Source organism: Beta vulgaris, chromosome 8 (assembly GCF_026745355.1).
Source record: "Beta vulgaris subsp. vulgaris cultivar EL10 chromosome 8, EL10.2, whole genome shotgun sequence".
NCBI lineage: Eukaryota > Viridiplantae > Streptophyta > Magnoliopsida > Caryophyllales > Amaranthaceae > Beta > Beta vulgaris.
Genome location: NC_079209.1, coordinates 38,576,596 through 38,601,693, shown reverse-complemented (window position 1 = coordinate 38,601,693; position 25,098 = coordinate 38,576,596). Strand labels below are relative to the sequence as shown.

Below are 25,098 nucleotides of genomic sequence, written 5' to 3'. Positions count from 1 at the left end.
TTGACTAAGAGGTTGATTTGTGGTGGGAAGGTATTCCATGTTCGTTGTTGTGAGCATATCTTGAACATTATGGTTCAACATGGATTAAAGCAAGTGAAGACAATCATCAAGAATGTTCATGATACCGTTGATTACATCAATGGTAGTGAGTATCGGTTCCAAAACTTTCTGGAGCTTGTTCAACAATTCAACTTAAAGGAGAGAAGATCGGTGCTTGAATGCAAGACTAGGTGGAACTCAACTTATGATATGTTAGCTTGTGCAATCAAATTTAAAGAGGTATTTTCTAGACTTTCTTTGGAGGATAAAAAATATGTTTATTGTCCAGGTAACGATGATTGGGTGAAAATTGAGAAATTGCTTGAAATTTTGAAGGTTTTTAGTGATGCTACTAACATTATATCGGGATCCGAATATCCAACTTCTAATTTATTTCTTAGTGAGATTTATAGGATTAAAGTAATGTTGGATAAGAATATGGATTCTTCTAATGAATTTGTTAGAAGTGTGGTAGAGAATATGAAAGATAGATTTGATAAGTATTGGGGTGAATGTAACTTGCTTATGGGAATAGGATCGGTGTTGGATCCTCATTTGAAAATGAAAGGTGTTGAAATTACATTTCCTTCAATATTTTCTTGTGAAGAGGTTCGAGATAATATGCGTAGAGTTAGAGAAACTTTACATGAGCTATTTGATGAGTATGCTAGTGTGTATTTTCCTCCTACCATGGAACATAGTGGCGAATGTGAAAGTGGTGTTAGAGTTGACGTTGGAGAAAGAAACATTACGAAGTTGACTCAACTTTTACAAGTTGTGGCCTCTTCGGAGGTAGGTGGTGCTCAAAAATCCGAAGTTGATGAGTACCTTGAGGATGGAGTGCTAATGGTTCAAGTGGGTGAAAAGTTTGATCCTATAGTATGTGGAAAGAAAAAGCCATGAAGTTTCGCATTTTGTCTAGGTTGGCCGTCGATATTTTGGCGATTCCTATAACAACCGTGGCTTCGGAAGCTACATTTAGTGCGGAGAGTCGGGTCATTGATCCTTATAAAGCTTCATTATCTCTGAAGATCGTGCAAATGTTGATTTGTAGTGGAGATTGGTGTCTCTCTCCATGAGTAAAGAGGGAAAACAAAGTAAGACTATTATTATTTTTCTTAAGTATATGTCTTTCACTTTCTTTAATTTGGTTTCGATTTATGTTTTTTACATTTCTTGTTGTTGGTTTACTTTGTTTCTTTTGGGCTGCCCCTATACTTTACCAAATATATACTAACTTATTCTATATCATGTAGAATAACATTGAAGATGAGGCAAAATAAATCATTCTTCCAATTCCCTAAAGTTGGTAATAAATTTTATTAATACTTCTATCATGTGTGTTTTTTCAAAACAATGAAGATCCTTACTATTTTTTTTGTACATAAATGTTAGTCGGTGTTTTGGACTTTTGGAGAAGATTAAAGCATCAAACTTGTAACAGAGTATTTTATGAAGAAATATTTGGGATCTTGAATGTTTTAAAATTGTTTTGTAATAGGATGTTTGTTATGTAAGAGGTTAAGAGTTGTGTAATTGCATCTTATGATCATATTGTTGTTTTAGAGATAATTTTATCCTTTATTTAAAATAATCAAATGGAGGCAAGGATGCATGGAAGAACTTGAATAATTTTAATATGTTTTGGTAATTGTAGTAATTCTAATGATTTGAAAAAAAACAAGGTAAAACTAATTTACATTATTCATTATTGGCGATAGAATGATTTGAGCCTATCGAGTTTATCGAGCTTGTCGAACTTATCGAGCTTACCGAGCTTATCGAGCTCGATTCGAGTTGGAAAAAAATTTAACGAGCACGAGTTGAGCAAGAGCTTAACGAGTTTTCGAGTGGAGTTGAGCAAGGTTTGCGAGTTTTCGAGTGGAGTCGAGCAAGGCCCTACTCGCGATCGACTCGCTCGATTAGCACCCCTACTCATGTCCCTGTCATATGGTCCACCATTCCATTATTAATTCAATTTTACTCCCTTTCTCTCTCCTTCTTTAACCCCCTTTTCATTTGTTTATTTATCTTAACTCCTTTCTCTCTCCTACTTTACCCACCCCACACAAATATATCCTTCTTGGTATCCGTAGGAACAGTAACAAGGAAGATCTTTAGAAAATGGAGGGAGTATGCTAGGTTAGAGAATAAGAGAATATATTGCTGAAATGTCAATGTTGCAAGTAATATGCAACTTCATAAACAGAAAACATTTAAAGTAAAAAAGGAGGAAGTACTTTAGAATAGATTTGAATATTGTGTCTCGATTTTTGTTTTTTGCGTCACCACTGGGAACCCCTTGGTAAGAAGAAGGACCCTACTGGACCAGCACATATCGCAAGTCAATCAGTCTAGCTGCACAGGTCAATGCTTGAGAGTAGGGAAGGATTAAGGGAATCACTACTCCCAAGCATAACTAGGTAGTGGGGCTCGAACTTGTCACCTCAAAGTCACAAGATGAGTTCCCCACCACCTCCACCAAGCAAACTTGATTTTGTGTCTCAGATTTGGATCAACTTATTTTTTTTGTCAAATTTAAGAAAAGCAATCACCAGTTTATGAGTAGAGGTGATCATTTGCGGGATCGGGACGGGCCATTCCTAAAATATTTTTTCGACGGGCCTAATAGTGCATCACCAAGCCCTTTTTTGTGAGTTTGACTTCTTTATCCTTACCCGTCCTAAAAACGAATCGGGCTTGTCCGCTGGCTAATGGCCCTAAAAAGCGTTGAATAAATAACACTTTCATTAGTTCGATAATCAATTTCTAAGAAGAATTTTCAATAGTCCAACAATTGGTAGAAAACTATTGTTTGTGCTTTACTAGTTTGTTAAACTAACGAAATTTAACACAATACTAGTACCTAGTTGTATCGAACCAAAAGATGCAAAAGTTTTCTAGAGAGAGAAAGAGAAAAAGCAAGAAACCCCCAAGAAAAGCCAGACCTAGTATTGCTTCATCTAAATGCTTCCGATGCCCTGTCTGTCAATCTCTGAAAATCCATAGCCCTCTCACTCCTTCATCCTTCAAGACCTTCAATACAAGATATATCTACCAAAAAATTGCCACCCATAAGCTTTTCTCTCTGCAAAATCAATGGAACCTTGCTCTCTCAAGTCAAAATTCTCACGGCGTGTCTCGCGTTCGACCACAGATGGTCGGAACCATGCCAAGCTTAGAATCGATGTGTTTTCGCGAAGGGTGGCGGTTCAAGATGGCGAGGCTGTTTCGCTCCTCCACCGCAGGATCCAAGCTTTTTTATCCATATTTTGCTTCGTATTTTTTTTTGTAATGTTAATTAGTTTCCGGATGTTGTTTACTCTAAATTTTCTCAATCTGTTTTTTATCTTATTTATCGCTTCTTACTAAAGGCCCTTATTCTTTAATTATATGCTTGCTATTGGATACTTCTCTTGATCTTTGCTTGACTCTTGTCTATCATGATTGTACTATATTGTGTGATTTCTCCATATGATATGATAAGCTGGTTTGTAAGCTATATTTAGTTCTGAGAAAAAGTTGGCCAGTGAACTATCATTATGAAGGGATGATTTCTCTTGGTAGTAGTTACCTCCATTTCATCCCAAATTTGTTGAAGTTTGGCATTCTACTACTGTTAATTCCTTTGGTGTTACATGTTGTGTGTAAAGACTATTCTCTCACTTCCCTCCTTCTTGCTATTGTTAGTAGTGCACATGTTTAAATTTTAATTATCGCCTTTAATCGACTTGGTTAGTTCTTCATAATCTGGGAACTCTTTGTGGCTTTTTCTTTTGTTTGATTGGCAGCTAGTTTTTGCTATGCTTGAGTTTTGTCTTCTAATTCTGGAAAGTATAGGTTGGGTTTTGATGGTGAAATCTTGTCAAATGAGATGGCTTTTGCCGAATGATAATGCAATTTGGATCCTAGGTACTCATTGTTTACAACATTTCTAGATACGTCTTTGTAATGCACTTATTTTGGCTACTACTATCTTATTGGATTGGATGCCTATCCATCCGCTTTGGAAACATATGCTTGGCATCTACTATGAAAGATTGGTGATGTTCTCACTATTACAAAGATTACTTTATATAGTATTGGAACAGGTTTTACAATCCCAAACGTACCGGTTGCTTTGCCACCTACTATAGGGCATGGGGGTTTCCTTCACCCCATTAAAATTCGTTTTTCCTTGTACTAGACAAATCGGCAACACAAAATTCTTAGGGATAATGGAAGTTAGCTCTAAAGGTAGATGAATTACTATCAAGGATATCCTTTGCACAGATACCCTGCATCTTTGGTATACTGTTCAGGTTCATGAAAAGATTGCCTCTAAATGGCAACTCTTTAATTCGTATTGGTTGGTCCATGATTTTTATTCTCAGACAATCAATTTCGCGAAATTGGATCTGATGTATTACTTATGTATTTTGTTTTGCTATTCGCATTGCACCATTTTTCTTGCTTATAGTATTTTTCGTTTGTATTTCTTATTTGGGTTTTCTCAACCTCTTATGAAACGGATGATAATCATCCGCTATGGCCTTTTAGTACTCTCTGCACCCATTTTTATCACAATGGTTATCATATGAAGATCTTGAATATTCAAGGCGGAAAGAAACCCGTAGCCCTTGTCGAGCTTGTGTTTCTAAGAAACAAATATAAACTGGACATCATGTTCATCCTTGAAATTATGACTTCGCACCAAAATAGTCAAAGAATTCTAAAAGCGTTACATTTTGATAACAAATTAATTATTGATTGCATTGATCATTGTGGTTGTATTTGGATCGTTTGGAATAATAATAAAATTGATATTTCTAGCCATTAAACCACGAATAGATGTGCGCATTTGAATATTACTTTCAAACCTCTAAATCAAGCCTTTTTAATTTCTGGACTCTATGGACCAGATCAAGAACGAAATAAGCTAGAGTTTTGGCATGATTTAGAAACTTTCATTCACTCATGTACTTTGCCTTGGCTTGCCCTTGACGATTTTAATGAAATACTTTCTTTTGATGACAAGTTGGGTGGTCGTACTACCAAATCTTCTCTCTAATGCCAATGCGCAAGACATCCCCTTGCTGCAAAGTTCATTTTCTTGGAAAAAGTGCTTTACATCAGTCCATTTATGAAAGGCTCGATCGTGCAATATCCAATCTATCTTTAATCACAAATTCTTATATGTGACCGACCACACGGGAAGTTATAGGTGTGGCCGCACGCACGACACGTTGTCAACCCATCAGCTCATTTGCAAGTGGTCATATCTAACTCGATTCTAGTCGTAATCAAGATTTTGATCAGGCGTTGGAAAGCTATCGAGCCAAATTTTATCCAACTTGAATCTTCCCAAAATATTAAGTGTTATATGAGATATGACCTTTTGAAATAAACAAATGGAATTACTCCTATGAACAGATAGAGTTACTCTTATTATTAAATGGAGTAACTTGTCTGAGTATGTGGTTACTTTTAACAATAAAAAGGTGTCACTCCTATAAAGAAATGTGGTCACTCTTATAAGCAAATGCGGTTACTTTTGTAAACCTTCAGAGTTACTCGTATGATTACTTGATGTTACTCGTATGATTTATTGAAGTTACTTGTATAAATAAAAGAGGTTACGAGTATAAATTAACTGGGTTACTCAAAAGATTAAATGAGTTTACTAATAGATTAAATGACTTTACTAGTATGAATTAATTGGGTTACTCATGTGATAAAAATAGGGTTACTCATATAATAAAATGACGTTACTTTTGTGAACAATTCTGAGGAAGATGGACGAGTAACCCTTTATTATATGAGTAACCCCATTTTTATCATATGAGTAACCCAATTAATTATTACTATTAATGTCATTTAATCTATGAGTAACCTCATTTAATCTTACGAATAACCCAATTAATTCATACTAGTAACCTCATTTATTATTTATACAAGTAACTTCAATAAATCATACGAGTAACCTCATTTAATCATACGAGGAACCCCAAAGGTCCACAAAAGTAACCGCATTTATTCAAACGAGTAACTTCATTCATTCATAAAAGTAATCTGATTAGTAACCTCATTTATTCAAATGAGTAACTTCATTTGTTCACAAAAGTAACTTCGTTTTTTCATACGAGTTGTTAGTTTAGGACGAACACTTAAACAACTACAAGTGGGGGGGGGGTTTGAATTGTAGTTGGGGAGATTTTCAAACTTTTTGCGGAAATAAAAGAATGATTGAATAAGAAAGAAGTAATTGCATGAACAAGAAAGAACTAGGAACACGAGATTTTTACAAGGAAAACTTCCTAGGCCCAATAGGAAGAAAAACCTTGACCATGAGAGATTTTGACTCAATTCCCTTTAATAACTTTAGGCCAAAAGACTCACTTTTGTACAACCTAAACTTGGACCTACTCTGTTCCACTAGGAACTGGTTCCCAGTCAGCTTGTTCCTCCTGAACAATTGACTTTCTCTCTTGACTTCACTCAAAGTCTTTTCTCTTTCTCTCGTCTCTTTCTCTTTCTCTTTTTCTCTCAAAATGATTACAGAGTTAGATTCACTCAACCCAATCTATAATGCACTGAGTAGGAAGAGTAAAAACCGAATACACTTTCACTAAGATATTACACTTAGAATTCTGAAAGCATACATAAAAAAGATTGTTACAAACAACTTATTTGTAGAGACCAATTTTCTCATGTTCTTCTCCACGATCTTTTCCATGATCTTCTCCATGATCACACGAGCTTAAATTCAGCCACTTCTCCCATAATATGTCCGTTGATATATGACCGTGTTGGTTAGTTATGTCCACAACTCAGCCACTAAGAGCGCATCTCCACTTTCCCAGCCTTGGTAGTAGGTTGGTTGTTGTGGTTCCTAAAATATAGGAACTACCACAACACATCCTTTTTAGGCGCTTGTTTAGGTTAGCTTTTTGGCGGCTCCTTGTTTATGGAATATACAAAAGGCTGCACACAAACTAACTAGACAGAATATTATGGAATCACAACATATCATAATTTTTACCTCCATATAATATCAACGGTTTTGTCACAAATAAAGTTTAACGACTTAATTTTGATTAATCTCCTAATCAATTCTTCATAAGTTATTTAACATATTATTTGTGAAGTTTAAAATAAATACACTAATTTAAACTGAAAGTATAAATCTACACTATAAACTAAGTTAAAACACACGTTATTAAATCTAACAAAATAAACTAGATTCATACGGATAAAAAGAAACTAAAATCAAATAAAGTTTAATTATTTGTCATTATCAAAATAATGAAACAACAATATTCCCCCCTTTTGATTATGACAAATAATTTAACTTTTTTTTATATATTTTTATGTTTTGGAAAAAAAATCTAGACACTAAGACTATAACTCACAAAACAAAAAAAATACACAAACTAGACTTAAGTAAACTCAACTAAGACTGGGAACAGGATCAGACTTGACTTGGAACAGGGATGAGAAAAGCATGCATAGGAACTAAGATAAAAAAAATTTAGACACAATATCTCTTCCCCCTTTGTCATTATCAAAACCAAGAAATGTACCTACAGCACTAGAGAGTCAACAGTCTAAGCATCAAGCAAGTTGCTCAAACATATATCTCATTATATTAGCCATCCAAACACACAAACAAAATAAGCATGCAGAAAGCAACAATACGGACATCAGATTTTAAGCAATATGCAGAGTAAAGTAGAAGAAAGTGAAGAAATTAAAGAGAAATTTAAAAGTGCTTCATGTGTCTCAGAAGGACACAAGAAGATAAATCCAAAACAAATTGTTTAATAATTACAGCACAAAAAAACTTGTTCAATTGTTCCAAAGTTAAAGAAAGTTAGGGCTTGGAGCGTTTGAAGAGAGAGGAGACCACAAAATCAATCTTAGAGAGCACACCATCCACCTTGTTCCTGATCCCCATATTAGCATTCTTGATGGCAATCAGTTGTTGTTGCTGCTGAGAGTCCAGAACAGAGACAATGGTCTCTATGGCATTGATCCTGGTGTGCAGAAGGGTCAAGGAGTCCTGAATTTCCCGTAAGCTTGTTGAGCCCAGTAGTAAACAACAACGGAAAATCCACAGTAGTAGAAGGAACTGGATCCGAGTCTAGGTGAATAAACACTGTTTCACCTTGATCCTGCTCCTTCAGAGACTTGGACCCAGCCAACCTTTGAGTCTTCCTCACAGATCCACTTGGAACCCCCTCTTCACCCATCTTCCTCTTACTACCCACCTCAACCTTGACAGGCGTTTCCTCCCTCTCAAAGTCTATCTTCCTATTGACCAACCTTAAACTAAGCCTGGTCAGAGTGTCCTTTGTAAGATAATTTTCTGGCTCAAGGGAAAAAGAGGGACTGGCAGGCAGTTTAACTTTGCAGTGTTTAAAAATAGAAGAGAGAAGATTTTCATAACCCACTTTGGTGTTATGGGAAATGTAGTGAGAGAGATGTGAAATAATCAAAGAGGGAAGGTTGATTTTGATGTTGTGAGCAAGGCAGTACATAATGGAAAGATCCATTAGACTCGCCTGGGTTCTTTTTGAGGAACGAGGTAGAATGAAACGCCAAACAAAATGGAATAACAATTTGTGAAATGGAGACAATTCTTTTTTATCTAAAGATAATGCATTAGAATTGTCGTTAAAGAAAGCAAGAGTTTTAGCATTTGAAACTCCATTTATGTTCAGCTTTGCTCTACCCTTAATATAATGTTTGTAACCCTCAATTGGGACATCAAACCATTCCCCCAGTTTCTTCTCAGTTATAGTGACCACAGAGCCATTTACTACAGACACACATACACCCTCAGTTCTAGTAAAACCTGAACAAAACTCTTTCATAAAGACCCTCATCCAAACTGACAATTTTCCACCATTTTTGAAATTTTAAGATGTTCAATAATTCAGTCCACTTGGACTTTTTGCACCATGCAACATCGATACAGAAACCCACAAGAAATTGTGAGGATTTTATTTTCTTACCTCGCTTTGTAGGTACTGAAATCTCCTTTTCTTGTTCGCTTTCAACCTCATTTTCACCATCTTCTTTTTTCGGAGAGAGAGAAATAGGAGCAGATGATTTCGATTTTGACCCGGCAAAATCTTATTTAGTCTTGGATGATTCTTGAGCACTGATTTCATCAAGAGACGGTGTTTTCTCTCTGGGGAAATTTTCGCGATCACCGGTATTTTGGGTTTTGGAAGACATGGTAAAAGTGTTTTAGAGAGAGGTTGAAGATGAGCGATGAAAGAGAGATGAGTTGATGTGAGAGTTGGAAATTATGAGGGGTCACTGATGTGATGGGTTGGGTTATAAAGTAATCATAATACCGTGTGAAATAGAAGTGGAGAGTTAGATTTATTGAAATGGTTTATGGGGTTTTGGAAGGCATTTAATGAAGTTTCTTCATTTAACTTAGATTAATTGAACGCGTAATAGTGGCTATAATTCATATTAACGTATTTAATTTTGGAAGGAAAGGTGTGAAAAGAAAGAGAAGCAAGGAAATTTGGAGGGAAAATTAGAAAAATAGCAAACCAAAAATTACTCTTGCATATGATAAAATGTATCCATAATGTACAAACTACATACGTACCAAATATGTGCAAGGGCACTAAGGATATATAATATTCAAAGACATATGTGAGTCCTTATACTTGACCCTAGGTGTATGAATTTTAATTCATGAAAGTTGCAGGACATACTTAGTAAGAAACAATTGAGGGGAATCAACATCATGTGTACATTTAAAAATTTTTATCATTCCTAGTTCCAAGCTATCTTTTCAAACCTGTCCCTAGATAGAGGTTTAGTCAATATGTCAGCTATTTGATTTTCAGTTGGACAAAAATCAACTTTGACTAATCCCTTTTCTACATTGTCTTTTAGGAAATGATGTCTAATGTGAATATGCTTGACCCTAGAGTGATGAACTGGATCCTTGGAAATGCAAATGCACTAGTATTATCACAGAGTATAGGAACACACTTAAATTTTATGCCAAAGTCACGTACCTGTTGCTTGATCCATAATACCTGAGAGCAGCAAGCAGACTGCCACGTATTCAGCTTCGCTGTGGAAAGAGCAACTGTGTTGTTTCTTTGAGCTCCAAGAAACCAAGCTTGACCCTAGGAACTGGACAATACCCGAGGCGCTTTTTCGATTTACCAAGTCTCCAGCATAGTCAGCATCGGAATAGCTTACTAGATCAAAGATGTCACTTCGAGGATAGAACAAACAAAGATCATCACTTCCTTTCAAATATCTAAGAATCCTTTTGACAGCTGTCAAATGAGATTCCTTAGGATTTGATTGGAATCTAGCACATAAACCAACACTAAGGAAGATATCAGGCCTACTAGCAGTTAGATAAAGTAAGGAACCAATCATACCTCTATAGAGTTTCTGATCTACGGATTTACCACTTTGGTCTTCATCTAACCTTGTACCTGTTCCTATAGGAGTATGGTTTGTTTTTGCTTGATCCAGTCCATATTTTTCAATAACTCCTTTACGTATTTTTGTTGATGGATCATTGTTCCTTTTTCAGTTTGCTTGATTTGCAAACCGAGAAAGAAGTTTAATTCTCCCATCATGCTCATTTCAAATTCACTACGCATTAACTCAGCAAATTCTTTACAAAGAGATTCGTTAGTTGCACAGAAAATTATATCATCCACATAAATCTGAACCACTAGGATGTCTGTTCCTTTGGATCGAAGGAACAGGGTCCTATCAACTTTTCCTCGTATAAAATCATTAGAAAGTAAGAATTTTGAAAGTCTTTCATACCATGATCTAGGAGCTTGCTTAAGCCCATAAAGAGCTTTATCTAGCTTATAGACATGATTAGGAAGATCCGGGTTTTCAAAACCAGGAGGTTGTTCCACATAGACGTCTTCAATAAATATCCATTTAAAAAGGCACATTTGACGTCCATTTGGTACAACCTAAAACCCATGAATGCGCAAAGGCAATCAAAATTCTTATTGCTTCTATTCTAGCTACAGGAGCAAAGGTTTCATCGAAAGTCAATACCTTCTTGTTGATTATACCCTTTGGCTACGAGTCTGGCTTTGTTTCTTATGACTGTTCCATGTTCGTCAGCTTGTTCCTGAAGACCCATTTAGTCCAATCACCTTTTGGTTTTTAGGCTTGGTCTCAAGATGCCAGACCTTGTTCCTCTGGAACTCATTCAGTTCCTCTTGCATGGCATTTATCCAGTCAGACTCCAGTAGGGCATCATTGTGATCTCGTGGTTCTGTCATAGACAAAAAGGCATGGAAAGCACAAAAAATTTTCAGTTGGGATCTCGTTTGAGTTCCCTTTTCAATATCACTTACATTAAATCCAATGGATGAGTTTTCAGGTTTCCATGGTTTTGGTTCAAATCTCCTTGTCTCTGCTCCTCCAGCTTGAGGAGCTTCATTCGTTTCGTTTACTGGATGAATTTCTGCTGCCTGTTCCTCCTGTATAACAGGATCAGGAACAACTATCTCTTCTTCAGGAATATGCTTTTTGTCGGTTCCTGCAGGTGTTAGTTCCTCATCAATGTTCACTGACTCCTCAGAACGAGTCAGTCCTATTTCAAAGTCATTTTCATGACTTAGTTCCTGCAGGGAGTTAGTTTCATCAAAAATAACATGGATCTTTCCTCAACACACATTGTTCGTTTGTTGTAAACTCTATATGCTTTACCATTTAAAGCATATCCAATAAAAACAGCCTCATCACTTCTAGCATCAAACTTTCCTAAATTGTCTTTACCATTGTTATGTACAAAGCATTTACAACCAAAGATTCTAAAGTATGAGATATTGGGTTTTCTTCCTTTGAGTAGCTCATAAGGGGTCTTCAGGACAATGGGTCTTAGCATGACTCTATTGATTATGTAGCATGCCGTGTTCACTGCTTCAGCCCAGAAATTCTTCGGAAGATTGCTTGCTATGATCATTGTTCTTGCCATGTCCTCCAAAGTGCAATTCTTCCTTTCTACCACGCCATTTTGTTGTGGAGTCTAGGAGCTGAGAAGTTGTGATCAAGTCCTTCGTTTTGCAAAACTCATCAAATTTGGAGTTTTCAAACTCCTTACCATGATCAGAACGCAAGTGCTTAATTTTAAAACCACTTATTCTTTGAGTTCTTTTTCAAAGTTAACAAATTCATCAAATGTCTCATCTTTGCTATGAAGAAAAATAACCCAAGTGTATCTTGAAAAATCATCAACTATAACAAGCACATATCTCTTACCAGATCGACTTTGGATTCGAAACAGGGCCACATAAGTCCATATGAATCAATTCAAGAGGACTTTGTGTACTTACCATTTTCTTTGATTTGAACGATGATCTAACTAGTTTACCTTTTGCACATGGTCCACAAACTTCATGATTTGAGACTTTGATTGTTGGTAATCCAACAACTAAGTCCTTACCACTTAGCTTATGGAGCAATACTTGCGTGACCACACCTTTTATGCCAAAGAAGTGGTTCATTGTCGACGGCACTTAAACAAGTTAGATTGTTCCTAGTAACAAGGTTGAGATCAACAACGTAAGTGTTCCCTTTCCTAGTTCCTTCCAGAATCTTGGTACCTATTCCTGCATTACTTATTACGCAATACTCATTAGTAAAATTTACATTGTTCCCTTTGTCGCAAAATTGAGAAATACTAAGCAGATTGTGTTTTAAACCCTCAACCAAAAATACATTATCTATGGAATGTGACTTAGACTTTCCTACCTTCCCTATTGCTACAATGTTACCGGTAAGATTGTCTCCGAAGGTCACAGTTCCTCCATCATAGGCTGAAAGCGAGAGAAATTTCTTTTTATCTACTGTCATGTGTTTAGAACAACCGCTATCGAGGTACCACAGGTTGTTCTCCCTCACTTTAGCCTGTATCAAAACAATAATCAGTCAGTGGTAGGAACCCAGTCTGACTTGGGTTCCTCTGTTAGGCTAGTATTTCTCTTAACTTTCCACGCTTGCTTAATTAAGTGAGTGTTCATCTCAATATGTTCTTCTCTGGAGGAACAGTCAGACACTAGGTGTCCACTGTTCCCACCATAAGAGCATATTCGGCTGCTTGGAAGATCAACATATTTTTTCATTTTGTTTTTCTTCTTGTGATTGAAACCTAACCCACTTCTTCCTTCATTTTTATATTTTTGTATCCAACTCACTAGATCAGGAAGTTTCGTTCTTGAAGATTCCATTTTTTCTTTAAGTACCAGATATTTACTTAAAACCTTTTCATGTTCGAATTTTAACTTTTCGAAATCGCACTAGTAGAAAAAACCTCAAATGCTCCGGTTGTTTAGGCCCCAAATGCTCCGTATTTAACGCGTAGCAAATGTCATACGAGCATTTGTACATTTTACAAATGCTCCGGTTTACAACCGGAGCATTTGTTTTTAAATGCTCCGGTTTTTAAGGAAAAACTGGAGCATTTGTTATAACAAACGCTCCGGTTTTTCCTTAACAACCGGAGCATTTGAGCTTTTCTTATAAAAAAAAAATCAGACCTACTACCCCTGCTGGCCAGCAGCATGAGTAACAGGTCTGCAAAACACGAGAAAACAAAACAAAAATTCCATCTTATAACAGGAGCCAAAAAATCACAACTGAATACATGAGTAGCGAAGAAATGTATCAACTGTAACAAAATCTATGATTTATTGGTTTACATCAACAAAACAATAAAGCATAGCTCCAACTTTTACGCATGTCTCAAATTCTTCCCCTCTTCTTCCCTATGCTCCATTGAGCACATGGGATCAAGAAACATGAGAAGCATTCCAGAACTTAATAAATACAATAAAATATATGTGTCATTGGTTTATAATGTTTACATTAACAAAACAATTAAGTATAGCTAGCTTAGCTAGGTCTGTCATCGTTCCAATCATTTTCTGTCATTCACTTGCGTAACAGGTTCACCAGAGTTAAAGCTCAAGCAACCCGTAGCATATTTATAATTATAAATCCAAGAGAAGCACATGTCAGAATCAGCTCATAAGATATGGAAGAAGTCTGCTGCTAACCAGACAGATAGCTACACAGAAAGGTCCAACACGAAAGCAAAAACATGAAGGAAGGAAGCAAAATTTACACGAAGGCAAAACCAAAAGCCAACAAACTGAAAGTACAAGCAAATAGATGTAGAAACAAAGAATATTTACAACAATATGAAGAAAAAAATGAGTGATTTCTTTTCTGATACACTAACCCAGACTTCAAAAAGAATCAGATGACAAATGAATCACCAGCTTGTGCGGAATCCCTGTGTTCACAGACATTTTCATAATCAGTTGACAATAAGGAAGTATGCAGACCGTAGACTTGCAGAATAACAACTAGACCAGATGAGGGTTAGATATTTGAAGCATAATTTACGCGTTACTGCAACTACCTTTTCTTTTCTTCTTCTTCCTTTTTCTGTTTCTTTTTGGCTTCCTTGCGCTCAGCTGATGCAACACTTGGACTGCGGGACTTACTTGGAGGAGAGCGAGACGAACTTCTACTTTTCTTTGTCCTGTAATGCCGTGTTGTTGGAGAACGGCTCTTACGACGCCTTACAGGTGAACGACTTTTACGACGATGGGGGGAGCTTGACCGACTTCTGCGTCTGCAAAAGATTATAGCCATCTCAACTTACAAAATGAGTACAGACAACAGAGTCCAAGCAGAAATTGTTTGCTTTACGAAAATTCCTACTTCAAAAGAGAAGAGACACTGGGTTATCTTCAAAAAACCAGTGTACTCATCAGATGTGGAAACCTTATTATCACCATATTCCAACAAGTATGATATATTCCTTCTACTGAGCTAAGATCTGTGACAAAGTTCTAGCATGATAACTTAATTAGATATGATTCATCAGTTGCAAGATTTAGACCACTGGCCACATACCACCTTTATTAAGATAAAATACGAGTAATGCAACTTTTGTAACAGGGTCAATACTTTAAAATTTACAATCATAGAAGTGAAAATCAAAAGATGACAAGTACCTCTCCTTTAAATTCTGGCTCAATTGGGTTGGTGAGTAAAACAGCCTCAGGATAAGCTAGGGTATGGCTGGGAGAATTTTCTTTGTCGGTCATCTTCCATACCCAATTGATCAAAATGTTAGTTTGGAGAGTTTAAGGTATTTCACATCACAGAAGAGATATATCAGTGAGATTATCCTTTTATCTCACGCTTTTCATTTCTTACGTATGCTTCATATACATGATTAGAATAACATGAATGTGAAGAAATTTCGGGACGAAAACCATTGAAACTCACAAGCATAGCAAAGAGGCATTCACATTGTTTTACTAAGCCAGAAGATTGGTGCCCAGTATAGGTAAGCAAAGAAATACATCCATAAGTTTTTTCCTCTCTTTTGTGACTACGACAAATAGACAACAGATTTTAGCAAACTTCCCCTATTCAGGAAGCAGAAAATGCCCATCTATCAACTTCATTACTCTTCAGATATATTATATCCATAAGATAAAGCCGCAGTAGAAAAAGTTGTGAAGTTCAAACTTAATCTCACCCCGTCAGGCTGTCAAATTACAGTTATACCATGTATTCAGGTAAAAAAACAAAGCAGAACAAAAACATTTTAGTAGTAAAGGGTACTTATATTAATAACATATTAGCCTAACCAATACTAGAGAAAGAATACAAGCTAAAGGAGCGGAGAACCTCATATTATACTAACACAGGTTTCTGACATAAGATAGAATCTGAAGGCAGCAAATCCTATGTCGTATAAACAGAGAAACTTCACTGCAGCATGTTCAGCTGCATCAATTGGCTACTAAAATTAGCAAATAATTGGCACCCATGCAGCTGGCAGTGTTTCTAACCATTGGTTTTCCAAAATCTTTGGTTAATGCTGTTATTATGTTTCGCCACACAATGAGAGAACGAATCATTCGTTTCGATCGAAATTCAAAACTAATAAACAAAAATTCATGTATATATTCTTGTCTTGTAAAAGAAAATACCAGAAGAATGAAAAAGCTAATATTGGAGAACTAATGTGAATAGTCTTCACTTGGAGAACAGCAGAACAATCCATTCTTAATGAAATATCGATATTTTGGAGAGTTTCATCACCTACAAAGTCTAAAACAGACCAATATTAAGTATACAGAGCTTGAGCAGTAAGCAAAATTATTTAAAAAAGTAAAGACTACAACAACAAAAACAAAAAAGAAATTATTAATTAGTTTGGAAGAGTTCAATAAACTTTCCATCACCCTAACCAGTGCACCACCCCACTGTCTTCTCAACTTGAAATTTGACTCAAACTCAAATCTTTGACCTTGATTTTCTAGTAATGTACAATGAATTTGTGATATTAAGAAGACAGACCAAGTCATAAAAAAATGATATTTAGTCAATAGTTATCAAAATCTTGTAACTTAGATGGAAATGCCCATTGTAGCTGTACAAGACAAAGACCACATCTTTTCTAATCAGATCCTTAAACAGAGCTATATAGAATACAAGATATGACAAGTGGACAACATGATCTTCGAATGTATATATCTAACAGACAGCAAATATCGACAGTGGTTGATGCACAATGCTCTTCAGCAAGGCTATGAAAAGTTGGCTTTAAGGAGTCCTTGCTCATCTGTTGTCAAACAACAGTCATACCAATGGTTGAAGCGGATGGTTTATCGGATGATGGAAGAATGTCAACTCCCCCCCTCCAACCCCATGCACAATGCTCTTCAGCAAGGCTATGAAAAGTTGGCTTTAAGGAGTCCTTGCTCATATGTCGTCAAGCAACAGTCATACCAATGGTGGAAGAGGATGGTTTATGGGATGATGGAAGAAAGTCAACTCCTCCCCCCCCTCCAACTCCCATCCCACCCCCAACAAAATAAATGCGACAATGTTACAATAGCAATGAGTCAATTCCATTCATACTCTAAATGAGTTGCACCAGTGAAAATTCTTATGTTAACTAGTGGAGAACAGGGTGGTGGAAGGACTATCAAGAGTTCTGCAACAGTCTGACCTCCCTCACCACCCTCTAAAACCATCATTTGCATTGCACCAATTCCTGCCGTTCCAACCGAACTTGCACTATTAGACGTTAATAACTTGATATGATAACAAGTGGAGACAATAATGGTTTATAAATTGGTAGAAGGGTCAAGACACAAAAGACGATGTGAGATTTGCACTGAGTCCCTTCCTTGCTCAATCCAAGTCCTTCCTCCCACATATGCTTAAGATATAAGCAGACTCCATTATCATCACTGCACCATCAATACCACTGACCACGCTAAGCACTTCCGGCTTGTAGTATTTGAGGAGCCTTCATATTCCCCCCATATATGTAAGTTTTCCTTTAGTACTAAAATCACAATCTTCGACAAAAAGGATAAAAACAAGTAAAAATAATCATTCCAGAGTTTGTGGTGAAATTTGGTTGAAGAGGGATGCTTTGTGTATATAGTGACAGCTATAATATCTTTGTATGGCACTCTTTTAGCTTAAGTTTCAAAGATCAATCTTTCCTTTCCTAATATAAATTTAATACAAGTATCTCATATAGCTTCCCTGGCAGAAAAAGGACATATTGTACAAGGAATGTAGTTTACCATAGCTCTTCAACAAGGAAGAGTTTGCTGCCTCAAAATCTACGTAAGCATCAAGCCTCTGAGTCAGGAAAATCTTCAGTAGTTGATATAACTTTGAGTACTTAACATCATTCTCTAGCTGTGATATTGACATAAATTGAAAATATAGGAACATGATTAGCAGTCAGAAATGCAAGGAAAGAACACATTAAAAAGCAAAAGGATATGTTTTAGTGTAGATTTTCCATTCAAAATTCACTTTCACATAAATTGAAAATATATTTTCCACAATCATTCTTAAATTGATGTAAAGATGCCACATTTCACAACTTGCAATGACATGAATATAACTAAAACAATAACAATGAAATCAGACACTTAAAAACCGGTGAGTGTGTGACAAGGCAGCATGCAGTGGGCAGAGAGGTTGCGAAACAGAGGTGTAGTGCATTGAATATGGGGAAGGGAGGTTTGGCTGTTTGCTAATCTTCAGAATGATAAATTCATCAGTAGAACAACAATCTAATTCTACTAACTACACTCAAATGAATACAAATTATTATGAACCTGTGATTCGAACTTTTACGACATAAAGAACAATTAAATGAAAGTCATCAATTCGACTAAATTTGACAGCGTGTTGTTCGCCGGCGAGTTGGAGGTTACCGAAGACGATGACAATCATGGCTCCGGATCTGGAAGAATCACGAAAGAGGGCGAGAGAATTAGGAAATCGAGGTAAGAGATAAAGTTTTTGACCCAAATAAAACCCCAAACAAAATCAAAGAAAACCCTAACAAAATCCCCAAATCTAGAAAACCAAAAAAAAACCTAAAATACAGCAATAAAACTAAATTACAATAATAAATGTCGAAGGAAACTACCTGGACATGCATTCCAAGGAGTAGACCGAGAGTGAAGAGGGGAAGAGAGAGAGAGAAGCAGTTTGATCAGTTTGATGGAGAGGGAAAGAGAGAGAGAACGACGAAGGACATGGTGGGGTGAGTAAAGGACGACGAAGGGAGGGACGATGGTGGTGGAGTACAGTGCGAAACTTCACTTGAGCGAGGGGCTTGGGAATTGGGACTGAGGGAGGGAAAACAATCGAGGGAAAAAAAAGATGATGAGGGTCGAAATAAAAGTATCCTAGAAATATGTACAATGCAACATGAATTGAGAGACGGTCTAAATGCTCGGGTTGGTTCTGACCAACCCGGAGCATTTGAAATTCAAATGCTCCAGTTGACTAATCAACCTGAGCGTTTGGGAATTTTTTTATTGAAATTTTCACAAATGCTCGGGTTGATTAGTTAACCGGAGCATTTGATAAGTAGCAAAAGCAGTTTTTTCCACTAGTGTCGGATCTGGTATTTATAGAGGAACTGGTTCCTTCAGGAACGAATAGTTTCAATTTAGCCATTTCCATATTCAAAAAATAATTTTCATTTTTAGCATTTTCAAAAGCTTCTCGAATACGTCGATTTTCATCAAAAACTTCAAAGAATCTTTCCTCAATGTTTGCATTCACTGTTTTAAACCAATTTGAATGTCCTTTGGTGACTTCTAAGGCTTTTTCTAAATTTTATTCTCTGACACAAATGGCCTTATAATCATCCAAAGTTTCCAAAGTAGTTTTATTAATTGATTCTTTGAAAGTTCTTTTAACTCTTCTTCAATAACATTAATGCGTACCTTGTTGTTTGGCAAGTCTTCTTCCTCGTCTGTCTTTGCCGTGAGACATAAATGAGCTGTTTCCTCTTCTGGTTGTTCCTGCTCCTCGTCTGAATCCGATTCTCCCCAGGCAGCAACCATGGCTCTTCTTGTAAGTGCAAGAGACACTCAAGAGGGGGGGGGGGGCTGAATTGAGTGTTTGTCCGAATGTTGTATTTTTTTCGATTATAGTAAGAACAGTTCTCTAGCAGCGGAAACAAAAGCAATGAATAAACAACACCAGGATTTAACGAGGTTCGACTTCTAATAAGTCTACGTCCTCCACTCACTCACTCTTTTATTAATCAACTCAGAATAACAAAAGAATACACTCAATCACTTATGCACCTATGCACAAGATGATTCCCCAACTTCCACCTATGGAAGTTCGACTCAACCACCAACTATGATGGTTCAAATAAGTTGATCCCTGATCAACTTCCCCAGCAAACTGAACTCACAGAATGCTCAAATACAATCAATTTTTCTCTCAAGAACAAAACAACCTTACACGCTTAGAATGAGAGTAATTTAAGATCTATGTGGTATTCAGGTTTATGCTTAGATTTGAGAGTTCAAGAGATGAAGTGCTTTTGCTTAGAGTATTCTGAAAATATGCGTGCAAAAGCTTAAGGTTTGAATGCTAGCAGTCCTTCTTAAATAAGCCTTTGGTAAGTAAATATTACATGATATTATGTGAGTATACTTTCCTCGGAAGTATGGAAATTATTCCTAGGAATATATACTCAGTATAATATCATATAACATACACACTTACCATACTTAAGAAATCTTGCTCACGTAACAAACCATGGATCCTTGTATTTTGAAAATCAATTTTACGCGGAAAGAAAGCTTTCCTAAAATACGAATGCATGAAGTAGACCTTAGAGGACTGGTTCAGATCTGTTCCCAGACTGTTCCAATCAACCAAGTTTTACTTGTAGTTGTGTATGACAAGTACCCGAGGTTACTTGTCATTCACAACTAGCTCATCTCTCAAGTTTCAAACCTTTATAGTGCATCAAAACCTTTATACCACTTACATTGCATCTAAGACCTAAAAGCTACAACTTGATCTTGGTCTTCATGCAATTTCGTCAGGACTTGGCTTCACTAGCTTCGTCTTTCTATCCATTGAACTTGTACGTTGGCACCTACACATGTAAACAAAAACATGCATGCAATATAATAGTTCAACGTGGTTTGTCATCATTCAAAACTCAAAACAGGGAACTCAACAAATTCCCCCTTTTTGATGATGACAAACCTGACGTTCCCCATGCAAATAATATCATTTGTTTTGAGAACTTATTCAAAAATTTGAATTTCTTAAGAAAGAACTCAAGGCACTGGTCTCGTACTATTCCTGCAGATTAAGCATTATTTACAAGTACACCAGTTCACAACTAACTGACAACAGTTTAAGAAAGAGTTTCTAAGTACCATAGGCAAATACTAATTAGACTCAGAGCTCTTAGACTTAAACATGCATTCGCAAGAAGAACATCCTAGTTGTTCAGACTTATTTCTAAGTCATTAGGGTGAAAAGAAGTAAAGTGCTTTGAATACACTACTTCCAGACCAGTCTAGTCTGCCACCTCTAACAAGGCATTCACCTTGTTCTAGTTGCTGCAACACACACGTTTATAGCACCAGATCTACTTCCCCCTAAGATTAGGTGGAAAAGATCACAAAACTTCGCACCTGCTTCCCCCTTTTGGCATCATCAAAATAAATCAAGGGTACAATCAAAGGAACATAATATAAACTAATTCAAGCCAAATAGGCAGCTCAAACAACATTCTAGGGATGCTGATGCTACCAAAGTTCCTGCAGAGTACCAAAAGCTACTTGTCCTAATTAAGAGTTATTACAGACCAGTAGTAGACCAAATTACAGAAGATCAATTGTTTTTGTAATTTGGGGAGGGGGGGTAACCAGATAGAAAGTTTAAGAAAAGAGGAGTTACCAGCAAAAGATAGTAAGAAGAAAAGAGAATTAATCAGCTCCAGAGTCATTTTCAGTCCCATCATCTTCTTCCTCCTCAAGGTTCTCTGAAGCATCTTCTTCATGTTCTTCCTCCTCCTCTTCTTCTTGCTCTTCCTCCTCCTCTTCTTCTTGCTCTTCCTCCTCCTCTTCTGCCTCCTCCTCTTCATCATCTTCATCACCAGCAGCATGGGATGACTCATCCTTTTCCTCAGAATCCTCTCTACCCTGAATACCAGCCTTGTCAAGGCGAACCTCAACTCTCTTGTGGGATTCCTGAAGAGCAGTGCAAAGCTGAGTAACACTATTCAGCATATTCTGCATCATCTGATTCTGGTCACTCAACTGCTTCACCAAGGCATAAGTAGCCTGAACTGATTCCGTACTGGTCCCTTCACCAATAGCAGCACCCTTTGCTGCACTTTCATTTTCAGAACACCACCTGCATATGACATGCCCTTCTGACCTATAATCTGATTCGTAAGGTGAGACATGGTGCCATAGTCTCCCACCATACGAATTTTCCAATGAGTGAACACTAAGGTCAGCCATCCTCCATAGGGCAGTGCATGCTTGGCCTTTTCCACACAGCAGATCGATCATGTGACCCAAAATCATAGCAGGGAGATTGACTGGAATATGTTCCATGAGACAGTAAATAAGAACACTATCCATCAACCAAACACTCATGCGCCCTTGTGCTATGGGAAACACAATCTTTGAGGCTATGGTATGAAAGATCCTCATGATTGGCTCCCTTAGATGGCCAATGGTATACCCCTGCTTAGGGTCAGGAGGACCAGTGAACAACCTGGTCTGGATCTGTTCTGCTGTGAGGCCTTTAACTGTGGGCCAGTTCTCCCTTGAGTACTCATCCAGTCCCTTGTGTGGGACTTTGAGAATTTCAGCCAGACTCTTCTCAAATAAATTAATGGGAGTGCCCTTAACAAAAGCAAAGTAGGACCCATCGTCCTTAGTATGCAGGTGTTCATAAAATTCCTCAACCAAAGGCATAAACACATCAAGTTCTTTGACAAACAAGACAGACCATTTCGAAAATCTAGGGCTTCCTTAACCTCATGCAAGAATTTCTGATTAACCCAACTCTTTGCAACAGAAAAACCAACCAGTATAGACCTATCCCTCAAATCATACAAAGGCGCAGGAGTAATAGACTTACTTTTCTTGGGTTTAGAACCCTCAGCAGCAGCAGTCAGGCACCTTCCTCTTTTTGTCAGCAGGGAACCGGTCTGATTCGGTTCCTGCTCCTGATCTCCTTGCCTTTGGAAGATTCAGCACCTTCCTAGCAACCGTCTTTATCCTAGGGCCCTTGCTAGCACCAGCCTTAACAGTCTCCTTTTAGAACTTCCCCCTCAACATCAGCATCTGCTTTCTTCTTTAATTTCTCCACTGGTTGGGTGAATTGTAGGGTAGAATTTTGGCTTGGTGGTTTTGATTGATGGTTTAGTAGGAATGGGTTTGGAACCGTTTCTCAACAGACTTAACCGCTTTGGAGCGGTTTCTGGGCAACAACCTTCTTTGCCTTTTCAACGTTACAACTCCTCCTTTCAATTCTTCTTCCTCCATCTCCTGATTTCCGGTTCGAACATCCACCGGCTCCGACTCCTTGTCAGATTCTGACTCCTCCATCTTTTCCGACTCCTCTGGCTTAGACTCCTCAACCGGTTTTGGTGAGAGAGCCTTTGATTTTGGTGTGACAGGCTTTTTGGGAGTGGTGGTTTTTGTAATTTTGAGAGGGGCGGTTTTGGTGTTTTTGGCGGTTTATTTTGAAGTAACCGCTTTTGTGGTGGTAGATTTTGTGGTGTTGTTGATTTTGTAGTGGTGGATTTTGCAGTTGCTGGCTTCTTTGAAGACCTCCATATCATAGGAACTACTTCGTCTTCTTCAACCTCTTCCTCTACAACCGGATCAACTACTTCCTTTGCTTGCTTCATTTCAATTTCAGGAGATTCTTCAACCTCCTTTTCGACCAACCTTGAACTCCTTCTTTTTGACATGATGAGACTGAATTTACTCTGTTGTGAGCACTTGAGAACAAGAAAAGAAAACTTGAACAATTTGTGTTTCAAGAATTCGAGAAAGAAATTAGGGTTTGATCGAGAGAAAGTACGCAACTAAAGAAAAAAATCAGGAAAATATGTGATCAAAGAGAATGAAGAGAAATAAGGAAAGTATGATCAATGCAAGAATATATATAAGATGGTAAGAAAGAAAAAAATCAAACGGATATATCCGTTCTTCGCAAACTGCAGTTGCCTTAATTACAACCGTCACTTCATTTATTTTCCTAATTTGAAATTTGAAAAATAAACCAAGTATTCAGAGAATAACCGCCTCAAGAATCTGGTTCCCAAGTGTCTGCAACTGGTCTGTCCAACTTACCTTTTTAAGACTTATGCTTAAGTACCAAGTACTAAGATGATCAGTTCAGCATCGCATAAGAACTTTGTAAGCCCTAAAAAGCAAAAAGAAAAAAATCTACAGAAGAAAAAGAAATATGTACACAAATGACATCATTTGACTAGCCAAAGGGACAAGTCAAGACCTAAGAGCTCATTGTCTAATCTTAATCATACCCAACAAGGTACGAAGCTTGATGAACACTTCTCTGCTCAAAGGTTTTGTAAATATGTCAGCTAGTTGATCTTCTGACCTACAAAACTCCAACTCAACATTACCTTTTTCAACATTGTCCCTTAGAAAATGATGCCTAATCTCAATATGCTTGGTTTTAGAATGTTGGACAGGATTTTTCGAAATATTGATTGCACTTGTGTTATCACATAAAATCGGAACACTTCCGAAACAGACCCCAAAATCCTTTAGTTGTGACTTTATCCACAAGAGTTGAGCACAGCACAAAGCAGCAGCAATGTACTCAGACTCAGCTGTGGATAGAGCTACAGAATTTTGTTTCTTAGATCCCCATGAAATGAGACAAGAACCTAAGAAGTGGGCCATTCCAGAAGTACTCTTCCTGTCCACAATAAAACCAGCAAAGTCAGCATCTGTATATCCAATGAGGCTCATGCTGCTACCCTTTGGATACACACAAAACACATATCATCAGTTCCATTGAGATATCAAAGAATCCTTTTAACAGCCTTTAGGTGAGATTCTTTAGGGTTACTTTGAAATCTCGCACACAACCCTATTGAAAAACACTATATCTGGCCTACTGGCTGTTAAATAGAGCAGGAGCCAATCATACCTCTGTATAGCGTTCCCTCAACATCCTTTCCCTTCTCATCAAGGCTCAATTTTGTAGAAGTTGGAATAGGTGTTTCATAGGACTTGCTATCTTGCAGACCATACCTCTTCAGCAGCTCCTTGAGGTATTTCTGTTGATGGATCATGATTCCATCTTTGGTTTGCTTGATTTGAAGACCAAGGAAGAATCCAAGCTCTCCCATCATACTCATCTCAAATTCGCTCTTCATCAAATCTGCAAACTCTTTACACAAATCAGGATTAGTAGCTCCAAACAAAATATCATCAACATAATTTTGGACCACTAACAGATCAGTTCCCCTTTTCTTTCAAGAATAGTGTCTTGTCAACTGATCCTCTCTTATAACCATTTTCTAAAAGAAAACTGGAAAGTCTCTCATACCAAGCTCTGGAGCTTGTTTGAGACCATAGAAGCTTTATCGAGTTTAAAAACATGATTTGGCAAATCACTATCCTCAAACCAGGGGGCTGCTTTACATAAACATCTTCTTTCAAA

At 37.2% G+C, this 25,098-nt stretch overlaps 1 protein-coding gene across 1 annotated transcript; it reads left to right on the top strand.

Annotated features, from left to right (window-relative positions):
* Positions 1–69: 69 nt before the first annotated feature.
* LOC104901514 (zinc finger BED domain-containing protein RICESLEEPER 2-like) lies at positions 70–942 on the top strand. The gene has a single exon (XM_010689102.1). It carries the CDS (start codon positions 70–72, stop codon positions 940–942), a length of 873 nt encoding a protein of 290 aa, XP_010687404.1.
* The last annotated feature ends 24,156 nt before the right edge of the window (positions 943–25,098 follow it).

Excerpts from the sequence above, each read along its gene's own strand:
- LOC104901514 (XM_010689102.1), top strand. The coding sequence starts at position 70 with ATGGTTCAACATGGATTAAAGCAAGTGAAGACAATCATCAAGAATGTT.